At 33.5% G+C, this 22,032-nt stretch overlaps 1 protein-coding gene across 2 annotated transcripts; it reads left to right on the plus strand.

The window, feature by feature from the left end:
* Window positions 1-1,831: 1,831 nt before the first annotated feature.
* Window positions 1,832-5,262, plus strand: LOC142637374 (heat stress transcription factor A-4c-like). 2 transcript variants are annotated; one of them, XR_012844615.1, is made up of 3 exons: window positions 1,925-2,811; window positions 2,950-4,026; window positions 4,774-5,262. XR_012844615.1 is itself a non-coding variant. In XM_075811655.1 (2 exons), exons 1-2 carry the CDS (start codon window positions 2,596-2,598, stop codon window positions 3,910-3,912), a joined length of 1,179 nt encoding a protein of 392 aa, XP_075667770.1. In that variant the 5' UTR covers window positions 1,832-2,595; the 3' UTR covers window positions 3,913-4,093. The 2 variants fall into 2 exon arrangements, 1 of the variants encoding a protein (XP_075667770.1); XM_075811655.1 differs by lacking the exon at window positions 4,774-5,262 and having other exon boundaries at window positions 1,832-2,811; window positions 2,950-4,093.
* Window positions 5,263-22,032: the final 16,770 nt, after the last annotated feature.

Raw genomic sequence — 22,032 nt, forward strand, 5'->3', positions numbered from 1 at the left:
TTATCAACCGTAATGTGTATATATATATATATATATATATTTTTTTTTTTTTCTAAGGTCTTATTTTCACACTTTCTAGTATTTTTAATAAAAAGAACTACCATTCAAATTCTTGAATTATATATATAAACATTTTAAGGCATGACTTACAATTTACCCTCTTAAAGTTTGGTACAATCTTTAGTTTTCACATTCCTAGGAATAATTTTGGTTTCCTTGGGAATCTATTAAGATTCCTAGGAATGTGAAATGATAATATTTAGTTTATTCTTAGGAATTTTAAATGAATTATTTATTTTTCCCATTCTATCTTTAAATTTGAATGTAAACTACTAAATTCTTTAAAAAAAATCTTCCTCTAAATAAATAATGAAAAACCAAATATAAACTATTAATTATGACAAATTCATTAAAATTGTAGTCTAATATTTCAACATGACAAGTATAATACAAAAATAATTATTTAAATAGAGAACAACACACACACACAACAGCAAAAGTGAATACTTGACAATAATAGAGAGTCTCTTTCAAACTTTTTTTTTCCACACGTGAAACCTAAATAAAACTTTGTTAAAGAATATATCTACAGAGTTGTCTATCCTGTTTATGTTATTTTGGAGGGAAAAAATAAAGACAAAGGAAAAGATATTGATGATTTGTTTTATATTTTATCTTAATTGCTTAAATGATAAGAAAAATGAGTTAAAATTGTCAATTTATAAAAAATACAATTTCATTTAAGTTTAGGAATCTGGATTCCAACCTGTTTTAAAGGGAATTTACATTCCTACTGAAAGGGATTTAAGAGGGGAATCCAGATTTTCCTGGCATCTGATTCCCTTGCGTGATTTGCAATCAAACATGAGAATCTTTAAACATTCCTGTGAATTCTAAAACATTACCCCGTACCAAACACCACATTAAAGTTTCAAAATTTGGATTAATACTCCTAAGGTTACTTATTGTTTGAATGTAAGCTCTTTTGATCATGTCTCTTAAATCGCCAAACATTAGCTACATTCGAACTTAGTCACCAATCCAACACTTGCAAAGCCAACCATAACCAGCAAAGCCCAAATGTGAGTGTTTGTGTGGGAGAGAGAGATATGAAAAGTAAGAGGAACTTATGTGTCTATGTGGCGGAGGGGGGAGAGAAATATTAAAAGTAAGAGGATGAAGAGCTAAACAAGAGTACGATGTGGTTAATAATGAAAGTACTTTGAAACCTAATAACATTACTCAAATATTTTTAATTTTTACAAGAACAATATTATGTTTGTTCTTACATTTTACAAAACCCTAACATCTACATATTGTCGTTTTTTTTTTTTAAGAAATGTTTTTTTTTTTTGTTGTTGTGAGAGGAGGGGGCATAAAATGCTCTCATTGCCATAAAAGAGCAAACCAGGTACATAAAGACTGAAAGACACTTTTCAAATCATATGTAAGGAATTTAAATTCGAGTCAAACCACCTGTATGTTTACTAAATAAATAACCTTTTTTTACTATAATTACAGCTTAAAAATAAAAAATAGACCCTCTATTAAAAAAAAAAAAAAAAAAAAAGGAGCAATTTTCAACACGCTTCCACGAGATCCCAGAAAATCCGAAGCAGAAGGAAACGCTTTCATACTTTCCAACTTTGTTGCTTCTCTATCTTTCACACTCTATCACTTTCATTTCTTAGTTCGAAAAAAGGTTATTTATTTATTAACTTTAATAATAGACTTACAAAGCTATTTTTAAATTTACGTGGGGTTGAAATTTTAATGAGCAAGTTGTTGAGGGTTACTTATGCTCCAAGTTTCGTGATTAGAAAATTATGGAAATTAAAATGCTACAGTTGACGACTCGTCAAAATGGATGAGTATTTCCAACTAATAATAACAGAATCAGAAATGAGGTGCTTCCCTGTTTTGTTTGTTTTGGGTGTTTTTATTATTTTTATATATATTTAGAAATAGTATGTACATGACCTGCCAACTGTTCCCCTTTCAAAAACTCCGAAATTTTGGCTAAGCGTTTTTGGTTTTTTGTTTTTATTTTTATTTTTTGCTTGGGCAAAACGACAACTTGGGTTGATTTTATCTCTCGATTTCGTCCCTGTTGTCGTTCCGTTTTTTTAGTTTTTGATTCCGCGTGTCACAAGCTTTCTTGGCTGACTTCACTGCCAACTGTGTGTCTCTCGATTTGTTCAGAGGTTATTGGAGCTCAATAAAAAACCGGTATGGTCTTTTTTTATTTTTCAGGTGGATTAATTTAAGTAAGGGTTCTGCGTTTTATGGGATTTTGAGAATTTCATTGCGTGGAATTAAGGTTTTTATGATTCAGTGTTTGGTTTCAATTCCAATTGATGTGGGACAAAAAGGGTTATTTTGTGTTGATTTAATTTGAAGCTTGGGGTTAAGATAAAAGGGTTTTTTTTTTTTTTTGCAATTGGGGTTTTGGTTCTGAACATATATGCAAGGAGATTGATTGGGAATTTGATTTGATTTGAGTGAATTTTTGTGGGTATTGAGTCGGTTGATGATTGGGTTGTGGATTTTGAGTTTCGGGGTTTAAGGTTTGTGAGTGGGAATTGGGAAATTACAATGGATGAAGGTCAGGGCAGTTCGAATTCATTGCCTCCGTTCCTTACGAAGACGTATGAGATGGTAGATGATCCCTCCACGGATTCAGTTGTGTCGTGGAGCGCAAATAACAAAAGCTTTATTGTGTGGAATCCACTGGAGTTTGCGAGGGATTTGTTGCCAAGGTTCTTTAAGCACAATAACTTCTCAAGCTTTATTAGACAGCTCAATACATATGTAAGCCAATTCATTTTTCACTAGTCTTGTCTGAATGTGTTGTTTTCATTTTGTTTTGTTTTGTTTTTCTTTTTTTGGGGTTTTCAGTTATTCTTGTTTAAGTTGAATTGAATTGAATTTTGTTATGTATTTGAATAGGGTTTTAGGAAAATTGATCCGGAACAATGGGAATTTGCGAATGAGGAATTTATAAGAGGCCAGCCACACCTGTTAAAAAACATACACAGACGAAAACCTGTTCATAGCCATTCATTACAGAATTTACAGGGACAAGGGAGTGCTTCTCCTTTGTCTGAATCAGAAAGACAGAGTTTGAAGGACGAGATTGAGGGACTTAAACATGAGAGAGAACGGCTTCTTTTGGAGTTACAGAGGCATGAAGAAGAGAGGCAAGGATTCGAGATGCAAGTCCAGTTATACAAGGAGCGTTTGCAGCATGTGGAACGCCAGCAACAAAAGATGATGTCTTCTGTAGCTCAAGTCTTGCGGAAACCAGGGCTTCCTTTGAATCTTGTGACGCAATTGGAAAATCATGATAGAAAGAGAAGGTTGCCAAGAATCGGTTACTTCTATGATGAAGCCAGCATTGAAGATACTCAGATGGGGACTTCCCAAACTGTACCTGGAGAAAGTGGGGTGAGTGCTTGTGCTTTGACATCGAACGTGGAGCCATTTGAGCACGTGCAGTCATCATTGTTTGTTTGGGAGAATCTTCTACGTAATGTTAGTGAAACTTTCATGAAAATTAATTCGAACCCGGATTTAGATGAATCCACTAGTTGTGATGAGAGCCCCACCATATCTTGTGTACAGCTGAATGTTGATGTCAGGCCTAAATCCCCTGGAATTGACATGAACTCTGAGCCTGCAACCGCTGCTGTGCTGGAGCCCATTGAGCCCGATGCCTCAAAAGAACAGGGACTTGTTGCTACTACTGTGCCAACTGGGGTCAATGATGTATTCTGGGAACAGTTCTTGACTGAGAATCCTGGTGCAGCTGAGACACAGGAGGTTCAGTCGGAAAGAAAGGAACCAATGGCAGAAAGAATGAAGCAGAACCTGGTGTTCATGACAAATTATAGCAGGGTATCAGGGATGTAAATAACCTTGCCAAGCAGATGGGGGCATCTTACTACTACAGAGAGAACTTGATATCAGTTGATTATTTTTTTCCCGGCTTTTGATGCCCCAGTGGCTCACTTGTAATAAGTTTAGGTATGAAATGGTTTGTTCTCATTATAAATAGATATCCTTTGTTTATAGTTCATCGTTTTTGGTTCTATGTCGACTTGGATAAACTTGCCTGGCTTATCCAGATTTGTTCATTTCAATTATACTTCATCTGATATTGACGTTTAACTTTGATTTTAGCAGTTTTGTGAACTCTTCTTGTTGACCTCAACATTATGTGAAGGCCATGTATCCTACTTTATAATGCATACACAAAAAACACACACTGACATAGGACTTCCCCTCCCATCTGCAAAGCCCAGACTCTAAACCAACCCCACCACTAATACTAACATTCTGCATAACTTTGATATAGTCAACTACTTTGGTTGTCTACTGGCTTTCCTGAAAGGTAGATTGCAGGAGGAGTGGGAGATGTTTACCAAGTGACTTTATGCTATAATGTTTGGAATTTTCGTTACAGTGGAGATGGAGAGGTGTAATCATGTATTGATTTCTTTTACTGAAGTTTTTATAACATGCTAGGGTGGAGGTGTCTGAAATTAATTGATATGCTATTGTACAACACCTCCCATCCTATTACATTGACCCTCCCCCCCACCCCCTCTTTTTTTCTCAAAAAGAGAGAGAGGAATGTAGATAGACTTTCTTTCCCTCTTTAACACTACATAGTTTTGTTATCTTAATAATTCCATATTATTCTGGTAACTATTCTCACCTTTTGCTACATTTGGATGCCGTTTCACTCATTATTTCTCATGGATTCTGCAGCTTTTGAAATAAGCCATGTTGACTGATGCTGTGGACCCAAAAGCACATAAAATATGAGATGGCATGGAATAATGAGCTTAAAAAAGGGTATCTGACATAGTTTTCAGCACCAAAAATAACAATCTAATATTATGTGTGGCTAAAGATACTGATGTAGAGAAAAGTGCTGATGTTCTTCTTGTTGTATACTCTCGAATATCATGACCTAGATATGAAGAATCGAGATTTGTGAAGTATCTTAAAGCCATTTGATGTCATTGCTATCATGTTGCTAGCCTTAGTCAGGCCTTAGAGCATCCACAGCAGTGGAGCTATTTTGGGAAACTGACCTTAGTCAGGCCTTAGCCTTAGTTAGGCTTGGGAAACTGACCAGTATTTCTAGCATACTGTATTGAATCATCTTTCTGTTAGATGTGATGGCATTACTTGGTCTTCTTTACCACGAGAACCAAGGTTAGAATTCTCCTTGCCCAACTTATTGTAATAATTGAATTATCAAAAATAAAATATGTGATATCCATAAACTTCTCTTCTCTGTGTTTTTGTGTGAATTATACCATTGTGCAAAACGTGAGTTGAAACTGAGGTAATGAAAAAAATGTAGAGGAAGACCGAAAATAATATTAGTAAGAGTAATTAAAAAGGATGTGTCAATTAAGGATGTAACATAAACTATGACTTCAAATAAAATAAAATGGAGGAAAATAATACATGTTGCTGACTCTGAATAAGCAGTTGAGGATATGTAGCTGACCCCAAAAAATTTAGGACTAAGACTTTGTTGTTGTAAACTATTGTGCAAAGAACATACTATGATCATGAGAGTGACGTGGGCTCCTAGGGTCTCTAGTAATTATATTTTGTTAAATCTTGGTCATTTAACATGTTTGATCTTGATTTTTAATACTGGCTAACTTCTCAGGTAAATGACAATGTTTTTAATTTGGAAATAAAATGGGGGCTCCCCAATTTTTTAATATTTGATTGCCAAGTGTATGCATGTTCCTTGAACATAAGTTCTGGTCTTACATCTTTTAAACACTTAAAACAATCACTTATATATATATATATATATAATGCCCTAGATTGAGTGTGTGTTGTGGGGTGTGTGTTGAGACCCACATTGGGCATATAATGGGATGATTTGGGCTTTATTAACAACTACAAGGAGCCTCGCTTGTGACTAGATTGGTCCTTTTGAAGTATAGTGCAGATGTAGCTAGCACTTTTCCTTAGGTCATTATATATATATGTGTGTGTGCGCGTGTGTGCGCGCTCGCATGTCTTAACAATCATTGTCATCTTTTTTTATTTAGCCAATTGTCCTTCCATGCAAGGAGCCTCAATTCTGGCCTTTCCATTTCCGAAGCCTAAAAAGCAATTTTGGCCAATTCTCTTTGACTTTGATAGTTTCCATATGGGTATAATTACAATGAAGCTGATGCTTTCAATATGTCCATTTTGTTTTCATTTATTTTCAACCAATGACACAGAGTTTCTTATCAGTGTAATGTATTGCAATCCTGATGTAGTCCAGCATGCTCAGATTCATGTAATTGACCAATGATATTTAGATCCGGCCAATCCACATGCAAATATGAACTAGTTTCTTCTAAATTTTATTGACATGTGACAATCTTTTTATTCTACTAATCTACCTTGATATTATGCGTGGTAATGAATAACATAAAGTATCATACAAATTTTAAATAAGATTTCTTTACAACACTTTCTTATATTATCTAATAATATCATCACTTGAACTTCCTTGATTAGTTCTATGAAAGAAATAACTGTTGGGTATGGAACCAGTATATGCTATGAGTGTGTTTGGACTTTAGAGAAATGGTCTTGCAGTTGTTTTGAGTGAAGGATGGTGATGCTTCTACCCAGGTTCCAAACTACATCTAAAATTTTGCGATTTGTTATTCAGTGATGGTACATGATATACATCTGAAGGATTCTCCTGGCATAGGGGTCTTGACTCCTTAGAAGATCATGTACTGAAGTTACTGTCTTACTGAACCACAGCTAAGTTAGGTGCAAGATGGCTATTTGGAAGTAATTTCTGTTATACTTTTGAGATTACTAAGGTGAAGTTCTGCTTTAGTTTTGAAATTTTTTATAGAGAATATCTAATTTGTGATTCAATCAGAAGTTTGATTGATGATAAACACAAGATGCATTGATGTTATTAGATGTGTGTGTTTACTTGCCTTATACCTACAAATATTTGGAATAGCAAGAAAGAGATTACTTGATCCATCTAATTGAGGGCCACTAACTAGTGCTGGTCCCTCTTAAATAAGGTCCTGGAAGAGGTGATGGAGATATGGTTCTACCTTTCAGCATTTTTGTATAAAGTTCTCACTTTCAAGACTTAAATCTACTCACTTGTGCTTGACAGCCTGAGATTTTTACCACTATACCAGATTATGGCCTTGACTTGATACATCTAATGCTTGTTTAAAATGATGTTTGGTGTAGTCAAGTGGCTTTAAGCCTGATGAGTATCTTTTTTATTTATCTTTCACATGGGTATGAATGGAAAGGCAATTGGTCAGTCTGTAATGGTATATGGTTGGATTTAGCTCTCATCAGCTTAAATGCCTCGTTAATTTTCATTTTTATTGGAAGTGCCCCTCCTTGATAGGAGGTGCTAAGAGACTGTTGTAGAGTGCATGTATTACCAACTTTTGAGTTGCAATAGACATACATAATTCCTGTTGTCTGCTTAGTGGTTAGAAATTTAGATGATTGAAATAGTATCCAATCTAAATTTCGATTCTCTGCAGAAAGTCATTTTAAAGTGCACTAGCAGGTGAGGAAAGGTAATTTGTTAAATCTCCTCAAGATGGGACTATTTAAGAAGTTTTAACTGCCAAGAAGTTGTCTATCTATATTTAACAAGTGCTGAATAATATATCCATATAAAAATTATAAATTTTGCAGTTGGGTGCTTTTCTGGATATCTTGTATGCTGCCAGTGTTCATAGGACTGGTGATGACAGGAAAAATGCTGTGGTCACCTTCTGAAAAACATAATTTTGAGGTCAGATCTTTGTATCTGGTGTTAAGGGAATTCCTTGGCAAAGCATTTGCCAGATGAAGGCTTTACCTAGAGTGGCCTTCTTTTCTTGGTCAGTGGCTTTACCTAGCAATGGAAAATCTCTAGAAGCATAAAAAAGGTGGTTTTGGAGTGGTGTGTATGTGTAAGAGCAATGCTGAGACAGTTAATCATTTTCTTCTTTGTTGTTTGATGGCTAGAGAATTATAATTGCTTATGCTTTCCCTTTTTGGGGTTGCTTGGGTTAATCCAAATATGGTGGTTGGTTTGTTTGCTTGTTGGAATGGGCGATTTTGCATATAGAAGTAGTATGATTTGGAAGATGGTAGCTTCTGTGTGTTTGTGGAGGGAGTGGAATGCTCACATTTTATAAAATGGAGAAAATTTTGACAGGTTTGGAATTGTTCACAACTATTTGTTTTTCTTTTAATTCCTTTGAATTTTAGATCTTCATTTCAGAATTCAGTTATTGGATTTTTTTGGTTTTCTCTTCCTTCTCATTTCCTTGTGTTTTTTCTGTGCACTTCTGTTCCCATCTGTAATTAATTAATAAATTATTGCTTTATTAGAAAAAAAGGATGTTTCTTTTTCGTTTTAGGTGGGTATTATTATGTGATAGGGTTAGAATATTAGATAGCTCATGGCAGAATGCAGGCTCAACCATGTTGTATCAAGTCAACAAACATGGTTTTTAATCAGAAAACAATCATTTGTTGACCTTAAATAGTGATAAGATTCTCAACTCAACTCAGGAAGGCCATAAATTTCAACTACTAATGTTCAGCTACATGAATCATTTATCATTATTCAGCTTTGCAATGTGATGGCAAGCAATGCGTCTCCATTTCTAGACAGGCTCACTAAGATTACTTGTTGTTAAGCAAATTTTCCATGTGCTTTAATTATGTTTTTAAGAAGCCTCATTTGGACTATGGGATTTGAAGTCAAGAGAACCAGAGAAAATAAGTTTTAGGTCAATTGAAGTTGGTAGCTTTAAGTTTGTTGGTAATTTTTACTGTGTTTGGTTGATCATGAAACATCTCCATTTTGTATCGAGTAAAACGTGTCCTGAGAACTTATTACTGTTCTTGGTCTGAGTTTTAGAGCAAAATCATGAAAAATTGAACGAGGAAGATGAGACTCATGTAGATAACTTATTCTGCTCTATTTTTGGTATATTAGGAGATAGCCTGGTCATACCTCATCAAAAAAATTGTCACTTATTTAAAAAAAAAAAAAAAAAAACCTCTTCAAATTGTTGATTTTGGCACTTGTTCTGAAGGTCTGAAGAAGACTCTTACCCTTTTTTTGATTACTAATTTCTACCCTTGATTGTTGACAGCAGAAACGGCTGGCAATCCAACATCATGAGGCCTCCTTTTAACCTAAGATTTTAGATGATTTTATTTTTGACACTTACGATAATTTAACTGAAAAGGTTGATGTTTGGTTAGCTTGTCTGTTGTAGGAATTGCCATTTGATGGGCTGTATCGTTGAGAAAGCATGTGCTGAAGCAGCTAGTACTTTGTTTTTTAGTTTCTTGGTTTGCATTCCTCCTCTCCCACCCTTCTATCTCATTAAAAGTTTAAAACTTCTTCTGATAAGAAGAGAAGAAGGGAAATTTTTTCTAAAATGTTCTTTCTTTGACCATGTGTTCAGTCAGAAATATCCGTTTCAATGCCTATGGCTGAACAATACTGGCTTCCAAATGCCCACTTACCATCGTAGACTATAGATGTATGTTTAATTGATGGCAATGCTTGAAGTTTTCTGAGTTAGGTTTTAAGATTATAGGTTGGCAAACAAATGAGCAAAATTGTTTTATTATGTACTTTAGAGAGTCTTAGTACTTGCTAAATTTACTACCCAGAAGCTGGAATACGTTGTGCTGAATTTGTGATGTTTGATACCTGCTAGACTGATTGAAAATATTTTCAACACCTATTCGATCTTATCAGAAAACAGAGAAATTGCTAAGAATGATTCTGTATTGAATTGAATGAATGTACAAGCAATTACATGTATATATAACAGAGGAGCATAACTAACTTTCCCTCCAATAATAGCTGACTAACTAACTAACTCTCACGAGCTAATCCCATGCTTTACATCTAATACCTATATACACAGAAACTAAACTACTTACTGTTTACACTTGCCGTTTATACTATCTGTTATAGAAGACTAGTGTTGTTTAGTTTACAATCTTGCTCTTTGGCTTCTTTTCTTTGTGCTTGCTTCTATTAATTTGCTTACTATCTTGACACCCCCCTCAAGTGGAAGGGGGCATATATATTGACCATATTCAACTTGGACACAAGTAAGGAAAATTGTTGTGCATTCAAAGCTTTTGTTAACAAATCTGCTATCTGTGAATTTGCTCTAACATGTAACAACTTGATGAACCCTTCCAAAACCTTATCTCTCACAAGGTGACAATCAATCTCAATGTGCTTTGTTCATTCATGAAAAACTGGATTTGCAGTTATGTGAAGGGCTGCCTGACTGTCATAGAACAAAAGGGCTGCTTAAGGGTGTTTTATTTGAATCTCACTAAGCAAATATAGAAGCCAAACAACTTCACAAACTGCTACTACCATGGATCTATACTGTGATTCTGTTGAAGAGCGTGAAACTGTCTGTTGCTTCTTAGACTTCCATGAGATTAGAGATTCACCAAGGAAAACACAGAAACCAGTCACTGATCTTCTGGTGTCAGGGCAGGAAGCCCGATCTGCATCTGCAAAGGCCTTTAGATGCAATTTTGATTTGTTTGAAAAGAACAAACCCTGTCCTGGTGTTCCCTTGAGATACTGCAAGACCTTATTAGTTGCATTCAAGTGTGGTTCTCTAGGAGGCGCCATGAATTGGCTCAATCTTTGGAAATCAAAGGTTTTATTAGGCATAGTTATGGTTAGGTACAAAAGTCTTCCTATTAACCTTTTGTAGGCATTAGGATCTTGTAACTCCTTCCCTTCATACTCACTAAGCTTGAGATTTTGGTCCATTGGTATTCTTGCTGGTTTAGACCCCATCATGCCAGCATCACTCAATACTTCAAGTGTGTATTTCCTTTGACACAAATTGATACCATTTGCAGTCCTTGCCACTTCAAGACCCAAGAAAAACTTCAAATCACCTAGGTCTTTCAACTTGAATTGCTGATCTAGTAAAACCTTCAACTCATCCACTGCTTGCTTATTATCACTAGTAATTAAAATGTCATCAACATAGACCAATAGAGTAATATAAGATGTACAATTCTTCTTAGTGAAAAGGGAATAATCAGCTTTGGACTATGTAAAGCCTAAACTGAGTAAGACAGTAGAGAATTTTGCAAACCATTGTCTTGAGGCTTGTTTTAATCCATATAAGGACTTAACAAGCTTGCATACCAGCCCCTCTTGCTAATGAAGCTTGGTGGAAGATCCATATAAACTTCCTCCTTCAAATCACCATGAAGGAAGGCATTGTTGACATGAAGTTGACAAAGATACTAGCCTTGCACAGCAGCCACTGCAAGAAGGCATTTGACAGAAACATGCTTCGCAATAGGAGAAAAAGTCTTAAGATAATCAAGGCCCTCCTTTTGGGTGAAACCCTTAGCCACCAATCTGGCTTTATACCTCTCCACAGTGCCATCAAACTTATTCTTCACCTTATACACCCACTTACAACCAATGGTTCTTTTATGAGGTGGAAAAGGATTGAAGGTCCAAGTGTGGTTAGCTTCAAGGGCAGAAATCTCAGTTGCCATAGCTTCCCTCCACTTGGGATCTTGAACAGCTTGGTGATAGAACTTGGGCTCCTCAATGGAGGAATTCACTTACAAAAGTGCAAATGGTTAGAAGACAACCTGTGAGAAGATAAATTTGAAGACAAAGGATAGGCAGTGCTTGAGGGAACTTGAGACACCTGGTTACACTGATAAGCCTACAAATAGGCAGGTTTATGACTAATCCTAGTGGACTTTCTAAAAGGAGGTTCAGAGGAAGGAAGAGGAACAGGTTCAACAAGAGCAGTGGATTGAACAATGGATTGATTAGGTTGAACAATAGGAGATTGAACAGGTTGGACATTAAAATCCAAAGAAACTGGCAAAGAACCAATCAAAATAGAAGAATTGGTATCTGCAGGGAGATGCTCAACAATAGGTGTGGTGGCTACAATAGGAATGTGAAGAGAAACTGGACAAGAAGAAGAATCAAGACCATGAGCAGATGGACTGGAGAAAGGAAATCACAAAGGAGGTGACAATAAGGATTGCGATGAAGAAGAAAAAGGAAATACATTCTCATGGAAGACAACATCTTTGGAGACAAATTTTTCTGGTATGAAGGTTAAGGACCTTATAACCTTTCATATTAAAGGGGTAACCTAGAAAAATACAAGGAGTAGCTCTAGATTCAAACTTCAATCTATGAGCAGAAGAAGTAGAAACAAAGCACAAACAACCAAAGACTCTAAGATGACTAATAAAGATTGCTTATGAAAAAGGAGTTCAAAAGGGGATTTGTGATTTAACAAGGGTACATGCAATCTGTTAATTAGATAAGTTGCTGTGAGAATGCAATCGCCCCAACAAGCTGAAGGGAGATTGGATTGAATCTTGAGTGATCTAGTAACATTCAAAAGATGTTGATATTTTCTTTCAACCACAGAGTTTTGCTAAGGTGTATAAGCACAACCCTTTTAATGTATAATTCCATGAGCACTATAAAAATCAAGCAAGGAAAATTCTAGAGCATTATCTGATCTGATTGCCTTAATACCAATGCTAAATTGAGTTAAAATCATGTTATAGAAAGATATTAAGAGAAGTTTGACATCAAATTTAGCTTTCATAAGATAAACCCAAGTAGACCTTGTGGCATCATCAACAATGATAAGGAAAAACTTAAAACCATCATGTGTACAGATAGAATATGGACCCCAGACATCCACATGAATCAAAGAAAATGGCTTAGTACACAAATTGTAATTAGAAGAGAAGGACAATCTCTTTTGCTTAGCCAAATGGCAAATAGTACAAACATCAGTACATTTGGCAGAAAAAGAAGGTAAAACATCCTTTAAGAATGATAGTTTATTAAAAGAAGGATGACCTATCTAAAATGCCACAAGATTGACATATCTTTATTTGAAGTAGAAGCTAAAAGAGCAGACTTGAGGTTCTTGTTGGTGGAAGCATGATCTGACAGAGAAGGGGCAGTCCTAGAAGTGGATTTTTGTAGCAAATACAGACTATTTTGGACTTCACCCACTCCAATCGTCCTCCAACAAGAAAGGTCCCGAATAAAGCAAAATTGAGACAAAAAAACAAGACAAAGGGGCAAGCTTTGAGTGAGTTGATTAACAGATAAAAGATTGAATGAAAAGGATGGAATCAAGGATGAGAGAATTGGAGAGTTGAACAGTTCCAACATGAGTGACATGTGCTGATTCACCATTAGGTAACTCAACAACACAATTGGAAACAGTGGTGTAAGAGTGAAAAAATGAAATAGAACAGTTAATGTGATTACTTGCACCTGTGTCCATAACCCATGTACACAAGGAGAGGTGATGCAATCCTTCATGACTACTCAAGTTGCACATGCACAGTTGTTGGGACACACTTGTGGGAGACTTGGATTCTTTGCGAGTTGACTTCCATGAGGTGTGACGTTGCTTCTCACATCACCTCCCATTTCTACTACTTCAAGGTCTTTCGTTGTCCATTCCATATTGGAGATGATGCAATCTCTCATGACTACTTAGGCTGTACATAGAAAATTATTGAACACACTTGTGGGAGACTTGGCTTATTTGTGAGCTGACTTCCATGAGTTGCGGCATTTGTTGTTCCCTGTTCCACCTCCTGCACCTTCTGATTGATCGTTTGTTTTTGACAATATATGACAAAAAGGGGGAGTAGGTAGTTGTAGATCTTAGGAGTAGTTGTCGTTTGATACATTGTACTTATTTTTACACATTTTAATGGCTCATGCTTTAGAAGACCCAACAATTATGCCACAAAAAAAAGCACCCACCAAAATGTACGTTTAGACCTTCAACATTACCTACAAAATTTATTAAGAAAGTTGATTGACTTGAAACACCATTCAAAGAAAGGGAAAAAAAAAAATAGAGAAAATACCATAGATCATATAATTCATTGAAAAGTTTCTATTTTAAGAGTCTATGGATTAATATTGAGTTGAAAATATGGGAAAAATCATACACATAATTCTATACTTAATAAAATAGTAAATAAGCACAAACTTGCTAATTGCTGATGATGCACGGAAATCAGTAGGCTGAAATGCTTCAAGCTTAATAATGGCTGTGAATCCTGAAAAGAAAGAAAGAACTGTCAAAGGTGACCGGTGGGACTCGACCAATAACCCTCCGACGGTTAAGTCAGTTTTCTCTCTAGGACACAAGGAAAGAAAATAGTGGATGGTCAGGACTTACCTTGGGTGAATATGATTTACTTCTTTTATAGAGAGTTAGACGTGAATCTACTTGTTTGGATCCACCACCATCATCGTGGGTGATGTTGGTGGTTGATAAAGAAAATGGACTATATGGAGCGTAGTATGTGGAATTTCTTTCACATATCAAGCAACGGGTCATATTTTGTTTACGTGAGTCTAATAGAGGATTTTCCACAAAACTCACAAAGTATAATTTGGTCGTCCATGTACTTGTTTGTAGATAAACTCGTCTATGAAGAACTCCCTTCACTATATAACTCGGCCATCAATGGACAAGTGCCTTTGTATGTTCTCGTTCTTGGATGAGTTGATATAGGTATGGTTACACTCCGGACGACGACACAAGGACAGGTGATACTTGTGTTAATCTCCATTAGTTGCTATAAACCCAAATATAATATACGATAACAATACAAAACTTGCAACACTAACAAAAAGGAGTTACCCATTCAATGTCAATACTATAGAAGTATCATAAGTTATTTGCAGGAAAATGGTAAAACATAACTTACAAGCCTCTCTTATTTAACAATGCAAGTGTATTGAAAATGTTTTCAAACTCATACCATGTAATGAAACAATTGTAGAATATGAACCACAAAATATTGAAAAGGGGAAAAACCATCATACACATAATTCTATATTTAATAAAACCGTAAATAAGCACACTCTTGCTAGTTGTTATAAACACAAATTTAATATACAATAACAATACAAAATCTGCAACACTAATAAAAAAGAGTTACTCATTCAATGTCAATATCATAGAAGTATCAGATGTTCTTAGAAAGAAAAAGGTGAAACACAACTTACAAGTCTCTCTCATTTAACAATGCAACTGTATTGAAAATGTTTTCAAACTTACACCATGTAATGAAACAGTTACAGAATATGAACTACAAAATATTGAAAAGGGAAAGATCATCATTTACATAATTTTATATGAAATGAGACAGTAAATAAGCACACATTTGCTAGTTGCTATAAACAAAAATTTAATATATTATAACAATGCAAAACCTGCAACACTAAAAAAAAAGAGTTATCCATTCAATATCCATACCATAGAAATATCATATGTTATTAGCAAGAAAATGGTGAAACACAACTTACAAGCCTCTCTCATCTAACAATGCAAGTGTGTTGAAAATGTTTTTAAATTCACACTATGTAATGAAATACTTGCAAAATATGAACCACAAATTAGTGTATAAAAATTGCTATTAGTTTTTCACAGTACAAGTATTAGTTTGAACAACAAATATTAGGTTGAAAGTCACAATACATATATATGGGAATAGTATTGAAAGATGCATCTTCAAACAAAATTTTGCCTTTAATGATGCACACCCATTAAAAAGACATTGATAAACAAATTAATTTGAAGCATTCTCAAGTTCCTCCTTTCACTAAACTAACATTTCATAAATGAACATCACTCAAAATATAATCCCATGGATTTAGAAAATTCAAGCGCAAAAGCATACCATCTTTGCCTAATCTAATAAGCTTTTGGAACTCTATCTGGGGAGGCTCATTGTAGGACATTTTATCCCGGTGTTCATTATTTTTAACTTGAATAAAACATGGAAAGATAAATTGTATGGTAATAGATTGCAAACATATGTAAAGAGAAGCAAGTAATGATAAAACATACAACAAGAAGGTTAGAAATTGTATCTTTAAGCAAGAGCTATTATTGTAATTGAACAAAGTTTGTAAAAGTATATTTTATCATGAATTGTCAAAGGGGTAATATGTTAGGTTTTAAGGCTGGCAAACACATGAGCAAAACTGTTTTATTATGTACTTAAAGAGCCTTAGTTGGGAACTATGCAAGGTGAAAGAAGTGTAATGATTTTGAAGTGTCCCACCCCTTAAAAATTTCAATATAGACCCCAAACAACTTTATCTTTTTTGGTGGTTTCTTGTTCATTTCCTTAACAAGTACAAAAAATTTAGCTGTAGAGTGGTCACAAATCACTTGCAAAGCTAGCTTTAGGCGTAGACCTAAGGCCCTCAGTAGAAAAATATCCACAATTTTTAAAGTGGGAGATAATTGGTGATTTGGAAAAAAAAATATAGATGGGTTACACATCTTATACCCTACTACAAGAAGATCCCTAAAATTGTGGGAAAATAGAAATCCATTTTAATTAAAGCACAAATTGTTTCACACACAAAGAGAAACTAGTTTAGAACCATGTGCATATGCACGGGAACAATTAAAAAAAAATACGCACACACATCATATATATAACTTTCTACCTAATAAACAATGCATGTTCATAGTATTATGTAAAAAAAATTAATAAATTTGAATTATTTTTAGCTAGATGAACAAATGATATTGGAAAGCATAACTTTTCAAACTCTCTCTTCTTCTAATTTTAAATATAGGATTAGATATATAATTGAGTTTCTTATGATTCATTTATATTGAACTCATCATATTCTGTACTGAATTAACTTACTTAACATAAAGATTAAAAATCTTAAATGGGACATGTGGTGCAAAATTAAATTTCAATTGAAATATAATTTAGATTTCAATTGGACTTTCTTTCAATTTTAACTATATATATATGATGTTGTAAATATGTTGAATTATCATTAACAATCATTTTGCCCTAATGGCTTGAGAGTTCAAGTTTTGCAAACAATTTCTCACACAACCATCAAAACAAAAACTAGACTAGTTTGATTGATTCTAAAACAGTTTGTTTCAAATGCCAAAATGTTGTCGTTTTAGGCATGACGTTGTCGTTTCCTCAAACAAAAGTGACATTATTTTGTTAAAAATCAAACATATTTCACTTCCTTTGTAGGCAATAACGCTGTTTCAACTTTTAACCTAAACCCAACCCTACTATTCTCTCTTCTCTTATTCGACAGATCTATTGCTCTCATTCACGATTCACCTGCTCTCTCTCTCTCTCCTACCATCACAACCATTGTGGTGACCCACATTCTTGTAGCAGTTGTAGTGGTTGACTTTGATAAAATAGAAATGTTTTATTTATTATTATTTTTTGATGGGAGAAATGTTTTACCTTTAAGTTTTGAGGAATATTGGTTATTTTGAATTTAAAAACAATTTGACATTTGATTGGGGTTTTTGCTGAGAAAGAAGATTATGTTATGAAATATTTATTAGAAGTAGCTAAGGAAATCTAGTGGAGGCACTGGTTAAGCAATTGCAAGTAGGGCACCAAGCTTGCCCTGAAAACAAAATAACAAAACAATTTACTAGAAAATGTGATGATATGCCTTTGCATATTGCATATTGCATCAAGAGGAGGAAATCTCATTGCTATAACATAAATATTTAGTGGCAATAGAGAGGCTGAATTTAAGGAACATATAATTTGTGAGAAAAAGATAGAGGAAAATTATTTAGTACATTTGGTGTAATACAACCTTCTCTTTCACAAATGAGAATCCTTATGGGGCTTATATTTATGTGAGAGAAGAGTGTAGCACATTAAGTGCCTAATTTCACAAGAAAAAGAGCACTAGTTTTAATGTTGTGCAAGGAACAGATAAAGATGTACACTTGTTTTCTAACAAGTCATTTACATTTTTTTTTTTTTGTTTAGAGTAAATTACATTGACACCGCCGAGGTATAGCCAAATTAGACGCTATATCTGCTTTCAAGAAGTGACACTCCACCTCCCCAATGATTAAGATAATTGACAATTTGCCCCTAAATTAATTAAAAAAAAGGGAGCAGAATATCATTTCTTCAAAATCGTGTATAACAAGTCTAATTTCGCTATACCTCAAGGGTGTTGGTGTATTTTACCTTAATGTTTATAAAAAGAATTAATTATGCTAGTTTATAAGGGCAAAACTTAAGTAAAGTTACTTTGGTAAAGTAAATTAGGTTCCCTAATTTAATTGAAACACATAATCAAATTCAAATATATTGCTACAATGAATTTAAATTTCCTTAGAATAGACAATACTAGTTGTGTTTTATTGGTCAATTCAATCGTGTGCCTAAATTTAATTGGGTATTAATTCTACTTTTGTTCTTTTAATAGCTTTAAACATGGTTAGGTTGGTTCTAAACTTTACTAAGAAAGAGAAAAAAGAAAAAAAGAAAAAAAACCTTATGTTGGGCTAGAGTTGATGTGGGTTGGGCAGTTAGAGTCAGATGTGGGCTGATCCAAATAGATATGGATTTAAAAATTACTAATTTGTAATGATAAATTTATAAGTTATGTTATATGTTAGTCCCATTTTTTTTATACAAAAATGATAAATTCACTTGAAAAATATGTGAAATTTTTTCAGTAATTACAATAAATTTATAATTTATTTAATTTATTAAATAATTATTTATGTTGTCACCAATTCAACCAAAAAAACATATAACCACTTCCTTTTCTACTTAGTTTCCAGGAAACTGTTTCCTATACATTTTCCAATAACAAATAAAAATCAACTATGAAAGAGAGTGTAAAAGGGGGCAAGTTGTCTACATAAAGTGTTAACGGGGTCTTTGCCTGCCATTGAAAACAAAAGGTTTCTAGTAATCAAGCATCAATCATGGGAGACCTTGGAAAAATGTTTTACCTAACAGAATTAGTCTACTGTTTCCGTGTAAAAGATAGTGTAAAAATTCCAAATTTCCAATAATATGAAAGCGAACAGAGATTCCAACAACTAAAAGATCGAATCATAATAAAGGACGTGGAGGACCAAGTCCAAAATGTGGCGCATGCAAAAATCAATGGGTGTGGCAATTGTCCATGTTAAAGACTAAAGTAGTTAACGATGACTATTTGATCCAACAATTAATGCATGGCGTTGAAAAATGAAATTTTTTGAAATAGTGGGAGGTTAGAATTTTCGCATGCGCATGGAAAATCATTTCTTCCTTTGATATTTTGCTGTTTTAGTGGATACTGTGGAAAATTGAATGAATACATGCACTTATTAGGCTTTTCTTTTGTTTGTGGACTCACTTTTAGAAAATTTTCCCTTAATATATAGTTGCCTATGACTACGAGTCATTCATTAAGTGGGTGACTTTTGAAGCCTCAAAGAAAAAGACAGTCGTAACTCAAAAAAGAAAAAGAAAAAAGAAGACAATCTTTTAATTCGTGAGCATTTGCTGTTGTTAGAAATTGTTCAAAACTTCAAATTGTGACATTGGTAAAAAAAAATCAGTTTTACAATCTGCATTCAAGTCTATCTTGATTTTATTTTCTAAAACATATATAAACATCGATTTGCTAGACATTGATGCGTGGTTAAAAGATTTACTATTAGACTTGAAAGATGTATTCCAAATTCCAACATGATTTTCATCGATAAAATTACTTATCTTCTTGTAAAAAAGAACCCAAAAAAACCAGGATTCAGATCCTCTAGAGTTCTTAGAGTACTCTACCAGTAGAGTTCATTAAATCCTAACCACTCTTTAATGATTTAATGGTTTAGATTCTGCCATGTCAGCATTTCATTAATAATATTCTTGAAATAATAAAATAATGTTGTAAACAAAACAATTAAGATGATTGTTAATGAAATGCTGACATGGCAAAATTTAGACCATTAAATCATTAAAGAGTAGTTAGAATTTAATGAACTCTACTTGGTAGAGTACCCTAGGAACTCTAGAGGATCTGAATCCAAAAAACCAAGTTCCTGATAATGTAGCTGTGTCCCATGTAATAATTTTGCATAAAATTTATTAAAGGCCATTATATATAGGTCAAAGCAAAAATCATTTAAACTGAAATACTCATAATTATTATATATTAGAGGATTTCGTAACTACGTAATGATGACAAAAGATGATATCAGCTTTACCATAGTGGGCCTTCTTTGTTGTACTTGACAGTTTGTCAGTTTCTGAATTTATTGTTTGCGCGTGATAGACTGGTATTGTTCCCACATTATTCAAACGTCGGCCATTCCATGTCTTTTTTGGGGCCCCAATAAACCATCAAAACTGACCCCTTGACCCTTTGTATGCTTTGTTTTTTTTGAGAGATTAGTTAGTTAAGTTAGAACATGGAAACAAATTTACGCCATTATGTGCGGCAAATTTACTAAACACTGAAGAGTAAATACCAAAAAGTCTTTCTTTTATAAACCAACCGAGAGTGAAGAGAGTTTAAACACAGACACACACGTAGAAACAGAAATAACGGTTTTCTTAATAAATGTATAGTATGAAAGTGACAAAACTCGTGGAGCTTGATTACATATTTTGTCATTTGTTAGCATTAACTAGAGGCGTAATGTTAGCTAGGGTTTCCATTTTGGAGTTGGTGCATAGGTCCGGTTGGATCACAATTTGAGATATTTTCCAATCCAATCTTGTCGCATGTGGGCATATATGGATAAATTTTCAATTTAACCTAATTCATGGTAACAATGGTGGAGTTAGAAATTTTTTAGGGGACCAAACTTAGTGTTTGTTTGAAAATTACTTATTTTTTTTTATAGTTTATCAGTATAATGCGGGAAAAAAAGAAGTTAAAAGCTAGTTTTTTCTAAACTGAAATTTAGATTAATTGAAATAAAATTGAGACAAAAACTAAAAAAATAATGTGAAACCTACAAACAGTAGATAATTTTAACAAAAAGTTCGCTTCTAATTTGTTGTCAAACACACATTAAATATATCAAAAAAATTTAAATTCATAGAATCAAAATATATATATATATATATATATGTATGTATGTATGTATAGTTTATACTTAAATTAAAAAATGGTTTTCAAATGATTATTATTATTATATATATTATTTTCTTGTGTACAAGAAAATTTCCTCAAATACGTTTTATATAATTTAAAGATAAATATTTTCTTCCATTAAGCTATTTGCAATTAATATTTTTAAAACATTTTCAATCCAGGTGTTTTTTTTTAAAATAAATTAAATATTCAAATTTTGAGCTTAATAATAATAATAATTTAGAAAACATAAATAGAAAAAAAATCAATTAATTCCAAATCAATTCACTTTTATATGCCTTAAAGAATATAACATAAATATAATAATAACAATACCAAATGAATTTTTTTTTTTTTTTTGGTTTATGGATGACAAAGTTGAACATATCACAAAATTTTATCCATAAAAATCATGGAATCTTTATTCTAATAGAAAAAGAATAAATCTCATGCATTCCTTTATCTCTAAGAGCATTTCCATCAGCTCTTCTATAAAAAATGTCATTTTGACACACCAAAACCATATTTTATTATTTTACCACATCATTTTACAATATCACATTCATCACATATTTTATTCTTCAGTTATATATATTAAAATAATATATTAACTCATCTCCATCATTAACAACAACAACAACACAACCACCATTGCCGCAACAACACTGACAGCCACCACCGGCACAAACCCACATCCACCAACACTGCCTTATAAAAAATAAAAATAAAACTATTGTTATGACATATGTGGAAATTGTTATGTACATATATCATTTAAAATTGACTAATCTTTTGACAAAACACACTTTACTTGTATTTGGGTAGATCTAGAATGGTTTAAATCTTCAAGCAACTTTGTATTCAAGTCAAGAGTTAAAGTCATGCAAATTTGTTCAAGAAACAAGTGAAGAATTGCTGTATTTTAAAACTCGATAGATTGAATCTATCAAGGTTTAAAAGAAACTTTTTCCTCGAAACCCGACAATAGCTCGACAGATAGTCTATCTATTGAG

This window comes from Castanea sativa, chromosome 5, assembly GCF_040712315.1.
Source record: "Castanea sativa cultivar Marrone di Chiusa Pesio chromosome 5, ASM4071231v1".
NCBI lineage: Eukaryota > Viridiplantae > Streptophyta > Magnoliopsida > Fagales > Fagaceae > Castanea > Castanea sativa.